Raw genomic sequence first — 6,293 nt, forward strand, 5'->3', positions numbered from 1 at the left:
CGTTCTGGCGAGCGCATGCGCCCTATAGAAAAAAAAAAAAAAAAAAAAAACTCTCCAAAAAAAAGGATTTTCTATCATCCTTATTACATTATATTTAAAATATATTCAGAATACCAGTTTCCTGAGAAATGAAGGCTAGCCGTGTTTCCATGCTCACTGGTAATCTGATGGGATAATAAACCCCTTTTACCATTAAATACCCCACAAACATGCCCACTGGCAGGTCAAATGTCCATCTTGCCTGATGCATGGCGCTGGGACCTGCTGAATGTCCTGTGCTTGGTTCCATGCAGTTGTGGATGTCTACCAAGCTTGGTGTGGCCCCTGCAAGCCTGTGGTGAGCCTCTTCCAGAAGATGAGGATCGAAGTTGGCCTGGACCTTCTGCATTTTGCCTTAGTAAGATTTTCTCTCAACAAAAAGTCATACAGCGTTAAAAAAAAAAAAAAAATTAAAGAGCAATAAGGGGGACCAGCAGATGGCATGATGGTTAAGGCCCTGGATCCCAGAGAGCTGATCCTGTGGTTCGAGACCTGAACCTGGCAGCTTGAAAAACATGCTGGACACGTATGCGTGTGTGCTCCAAATCCCGAGAGGAGAATGGAGGAGAAGGGATTGTGGTGTGGTCACCCCCCGCTCCCCGGGGTGATTTCTCACTTTCTCTGTCTCTGTGTCTTTCTCTCTCGAGCACACACAGCCTATGGGGGGGGGGAAGCAATGAGGAACAGAAAGTGTGCACCACCTTTTTCAGATCATCCATGGGGTATTTTTGGCACTATCAGCATGATGATTTATAATGTCTCTATGTGACTCCCAGTTTCTTGATGCTGTCTGAAGGGAGAGAATGCGTGGCACTCAAATGCTCCAGCTCCTCCTGGGCTGCTGAGCGCTACGATCCAGTGTCCCTCCTAGAGCACAGGGGGCTGCGGGTTCCATCCTCTGACCCATCAAGGGAGCTTTCAGCAAACACTGGCTTGGATTAATGAATGGAAATGAGAATAAATTCCAGAGACGCGTGCAAAAGACACAGCGTATTCTGTGCATGGTTTGGGGGTTCATGGACAGTATGTATTTGCGGAGGCCAGACGCTGCAGCTCCTCTGCAGGGAGCCGGGCTGGGAGCTTTGGAGATTATGGGGGACCCTCAAGTCCTTGGCGGCAGGCTCATCAGTGAGGCCGCGTCCGCGGACCTCTGGCCTCTGGTTGCCAGTCAGGCCCGCAGAGCATGGAGACGGGGTGGGGGCAGGAGAGACCAGTTCCCTCTGCTTTGTCAAGGTGGCGGGCTGCCCACGCGTCTGCCTCTGCGGTTTTGATGCCAGGGTGATTAGCAGCAGCAGGGGTGCGCCAGGCTCACCTGGGGAGGGCAGGGGGTGCGGAGCGCCCTGTGGCCTGGGCCACCCGCCCGGGGCCCCTGACAGCCCTTTCCTTAGGCGGAGGCCGACCGTCTCGACGTCCTCGAACAGTACCGCGGCAGGTGCGAGCCGACCTTTCTGTTCTACGCGGTAAGTGCGCGTGCGCAGCCAGGCCTGTGGGGCTTGCGGGTCTCTGGAGCGCGAGCGGGTGCATCCCCTGGGCCACCATGAAACCTTGGGATGCGCGGGGTGGTTCTCTCTGACACGCCCCCGACGGTTTTATTCCGTGGGCTACACGGAGGCCTGCCCTAGGGGAGGGTGAGCAAGGCCCCTGGCCAGAATGGTGGCCTGAAGGTCCCGATTGGGAGGTCGCGGTGACACAGTTCGTGGGCGGACACTTGTCTGGGGCAGCTGTCCCAGCTGGCTGTGCACGGGGAGAACGCGCGTCATCCAGTGCGCAGGCGCCTTCTGGGCTCTCAAACACTCTAGACTGAGATTCCACTCTCGGAGCACAGGGTTCGAGATCCGCAGCCTCCGCTCCATAAAGGAGAACATTTAGCAAAAGTGAATCCTGCTTTCTGGGTTAGACCCGTTCTCCGAAATGTGAGGCTATGTTGACGTGAAGTCAGAAATGGGAGAGACTCGTCAGGAAAGCCAAGCTGTTGAGATCTCTGCGGTGTGCTATGGCCCGGCCCCGCAACGGCCAAGGCCCCGGACTAGCTCCTGGTCAGGCGCAGGCCCCCTGCTAGGCCCCGAAGGCAGCCGACCGCGTGCTGCTCTGGAGCAGTCCAGCCCCTCATTGAACTGTTAGGGGTCAGGCCTGACCACCCACAGGCGTCCAGATGGCCAGGCCAGCATTGTTTAATTGGAAATGTCACCCTCCTGAGCTCGGCACTGCAAATACCACACGTTAGAAGCTTAGAGTCATTGGAGCTTTGGCTTCTAGAAGGGGGACTGCAGTTCTGCAATGAAAACAGGGTTGGGGAAAGGCACAGAGAGGGGGAAAGGCCTCAGGACGAGACATCAGAGCTCGTGGGAAGTGGGGTCACCACCGTAAGGGGTTGGCCACGTCAACCCTCAGGGAGAACACGCTGAGCAAAGGCTCCTGCTGGGAGTGGGCCGCCATGTCTGACCTCCCAGGATCTGCCAAGTGGTGGGATGGAAGTGGAAGGCGGCCGCTCAGCCTCCTAGACCCACTCTTCCGTGAGTCATGCATAGAGAGACATTTGAAAAAGCAGAAAACTCAGGGTCACCTCACCGACAAGTCTTTTTCGACTGTCCCAGTTAGTGCTGGGAGTTGCGGTCCCGAGTTCCAAGTGCCCTGCAGGCCCCTCTTACAGCGATGGCCACAGTGCAGGTGTTCCCCTGGCATGGCCACCTCCTCCCACCCTGAGCCCACCCACTGACGGCAACAGCAGCTTCATCTTTTCCTGCTTAGCGTTTCTATTCTTCCCTTTCGCCTTGGTGCTTGGGTAGTAAGTGCTCAATAAACATTTGCTGAGGGGCCGGCAGGTGTCGCGGTGGTTAGGGGCGCTGGACTCCCACATGGCTGACCGTGGTTTGAGTCCTGGACCTGGTGGCTTGCTGTCTCACTTTCTCTCTCTCTCTCTCTCTTTCTCTCTCACTCACTCTGTCCCTGGATGGTCAAAAATTTAAATAAATAAATAAATAAAGTTAAATAAAATAATTCTTTGGGTAAAAACAAGTTTGCCAAGGGATGAGCCACAGCCGAGTCACACTGAGTCACTCCCAATGTACTGGTCACTGTTCGCCCCTGGCCTAACTGCTGGTTGCCCCGAAGGAAGCTTTGAAAAGAGGGGCAAAGGGTCAAAGGTGAGGGTCAGAGAAAGGGAAGTGATGCCGGAGCCCAGGGCAGGTCCGAGGCGCCCTGCTGTAGGAGGGGGTCTCAGGAGGTGGCTACCCACACAGGAAGTGGGTGGAGGAGGCCGCGGGCCAGGGGGAGGTGAGTCTTGAACCAGGCACATTCCTGAGCACTCTGGCGTGTCTCCTGAGAGAGATCAGCGTCTGCAGAGAGATCTCACCCGGCCGTGGTCCTTCTAGGGAGGGGAGCTGGTGTCTGTGGTTAGAGGAGCGAATGCCCCGCTGCTGCAGAAAACCATCCTCGACCAGCTGGAGGCCGAGAAGAAGGTGCTGGCGGAAGGCGGACAGCGGAAAGTGGTAAGGACGTCACCCCTCCAAGCAGACTCCGTGGGCTGCGAGGGCACAGCTGTCATCCCCCACCCCACCCGGGTTTCCTGGAGCTGTCAGCGCCAAGCCTCAGAAAGTCCCCCACGGGTCTGCTCCTCATGGAGGGCTCGGGAGACTGCGCGGTGCCCACTGGGACCCCTGTGCATTTTGAAGCCCTCTTGCAAAGGTCGTCCCAAGGCTCGGCTTCCTGTGGCACGATTAAATCACACAGTCTGCGAGGCTGGAAGCCACACAGTCGGCCGCAGGTTTGGATCCCTGAAAACAGCCTGAAAACATGAGATACACGTGCATATTACACCTCAGAGGTTCCTGGGGAGCCAGGAGGCTAGGGAAGGGGATCGCGGCAAGATGAGACCCCGCAGAGGGTTCTTTTTTCTCTCCTCTCTCTCATGCATGCACTCTATGCAAAAAAAAAAGTAAAAATTATCCCCTTCACCCAAAGCCCTTCACCTCCTTTTCCCCGTTTCTCTTTTATCCTGCACTTCTGTCTGAACAAACGAATTCAGAAAGGAGAGGAAGGTTTCAGAATCAAGTGTTGGGAAGGAGGGGGCAGCTGCCTGGCTCCCCTCTGCCTCACAGGGAGATCTCTCCTCGTGACCCACCCCTCACGTTCCTGAAGCTTCTCTCTGGGATCCCGGGGGGCTCATTTCTTTCATTTAGAAATGAAGCTCAGTCGTTCCCATGAGAGGTAGGGTCAGCATAGCTTGTGATCTTGATGAATGATTCTACCCTAACTCGGGCTTGGAGTTCCCGTATGTAACCGGCTGCCTTTGCAAACCATCGCCCCTAGGTAGACAGCTATTCCCGGGCGCCATGTGCACCTGCCGAACGCACCTTCACAGTTTCACATTCGTCATTCAGGTTTTCATACTCGGTGCCCAATAACAAAGCCCTACTTTTTTTTTATGTATACATTTTTTAAAAATAATTATTTATTTTATTTATTCATTCATTCATTTTTAAATTTTACCAGAGAGAGACAGAGGTTGAGAGTGAGAGAGAGAGAGGAAGCAAGAAAGCAAGCCACCAGATTCAGGACTCGAACCCTGGTCAGCCATGTGGGAGTGTCCAGCGCCTTAACCACCACGCCACCTGCTGGTCCCCAAGCAAGGCCCTACTTTTATTGGATGGATTAGAACAATTTTTTCCCCCAAGAAAACTGGCAATTTTTCCCAGGAAAGAAAATTGCAGATGCTTAGATTTTCACATGCATCCTCCCAGGAAAATCATCTCATTACTTCTCCAGATTGTATAGCCAATCACTTAATATTTACTTGCATTTCAGTTTGTCTTCCTGATAATTCCCCATTTCTTATTTTTCCTGAGTCTCAACTTTAAGGCCTTTTTTTTTTTTTTTTGAGAAGTTTTTCGCTACAGGGCGCGTGCGCTCGCCAGACAGACAGAGAGAGAAATAGAGACAGAAAGCGAGAAATCGCCCCCCAGGGGGGATGGTCACGCCGCAATCCCTTCTCCTCCATTCTCCTCTCGGGATCTTGGGCATGCACGCACATGCACCCAGCGTGAGTTTTAAGCCACCGGGTCTGGGACGCGAACCGTGGTCAACTACGTGGGAGTCCAGCGACATAGCCATTACGCTAACTGCTGGTTCCCTCAACTTTAAGGCCTTTGAAAAGAGGTACGATCAAAAACTAAAGATCACCATAGATTTCCTTGTGTTCCAACTCTTATCCCCCACTATCGCCCAGCTACTAAAAAGGATTTTGTCACGTTTCCAAGACTGATTATATTGACTTTTTTTTCGTTTTGTTGAGATTTGTTTTTTAAGAGATTTTTGTGGGACCAGCAGATGACATAATGGCCATGTTGCTGGACTCCCATGTAGTTGACCATGGTTCGAGTCCTGGACCCAGAGGCTTAAACTCACGCTGGGTGCACATGCGTGCAGAAGGGATTGCAGTGTGGCCATCCCCCCTGGGGGGTGATTTCTCACTTTCCATCTCTGTCTTTCTGGGGAGTGCATGCACTCTATGGCAAAAACCTCTCCAAAAGAAAAAAGAAAAAGAAAAAGATATTTTTGCTATAGGGCACGTGCGCTCATCAGACAGACAGAGAGACAGAAAGCAAGAAATCACACCCCTCCCCAAGAGGGGAATGGCCATGTCACAATCCCTTCTCCATTTTCTTCTCAGGATTTTGGGTACACACACAAACATACACGCCCGGCCTGAGTTTCAAGCCACCAGGTCCGGGACTCAAACCATGGCTGGCTATGTGGGAGTCCAGCAAGATAACCATTATGCCATCTGCTGATCCCTCTGTGGGATTCTTTTAAAAGTCTAGTTTTTCGTGAGACCGTGGAAGCATGTGAGAGAGAGGGGAGGCATCCTCATTCCCTGGAGACCCCCAAGCCCAGCCCTCCAGCTGGCCAAGACCTTGGGCACGCGTGGTTTGCCTCAGGTCAGCCAGGTATCAGAGCCCACGGTCAGCCACGCGGCTTCCGGCCACACAGCAGCTTGTGACCGCCGGTGCCCTGGGCTGAGCCTCTGCGGGTTTTGGACGGTCCTCCTTTCAGTAGCTAACTGCTCTCTTTCCACGATCGATCGCACTAGATTAAAGATGCTGCCCTTTGTCAGGAAGATGAATGGCTTCCCCGTGAAAAGCACGACGGCGAGGACAAGGATGTGGGTGAGTGTAGAACCAATGAGCGTGGCACAGACGGGGCAGGCTCAGCCGGAGGTGTTCGAAATAGACAATGAACCCACTGACTGAGCCACC

The 6,293-nt window shown here is 53.4% G+C and overlaps 1 protein-coding gene across 2 annotated transcripts in view; it reads left to right on the forward strand.

Annotated features, from left to right (window-relative positions):
* The window catches only part of NME9 (NME/NM23 family member 9), a 22,413-nt gene that overhangs the window by 7,397 nt on the left and 8,723 nt on the right, over positions 1–6,293 (forward strand). For both annotated transcript variants that reach the window (XM_006158187.3, XM_006158184.3), the window contains 4 exons: positions 294–397; positions 1,428–1,499; positions 3,411–3,527; positions 6,128–6,203. In XM_006158187.3, the coding sequence (XP_006158249.1) occupies positions 294–397; positions 1,428–1,499; positions 3,411–3,527; positions 6,128–6,203 (369 nt within the window). The remainder of the gene's footprint in view (positions 1–293; positions 398–1,427; positions 1,500–3,410; positions 3,528–6,127; positions 6,204–6,293) is intronic.

Source organism: Tupaia chinensis, unplaced genomic scaffold (assembly GCF_000334495.1).
Source record: "Tupaia chinensis unplaced genomic scaffold, TupChi_1.0 Scaffold000574_1, whole genome shotgun sequence".
In the NCBI taxonomy this organism is placed as follows: Eukaryota; Metazoa; Chordata; class Mammalia; order Scandentia; family Tupaiidae; genus Tupaia; species Tupaia belangeri.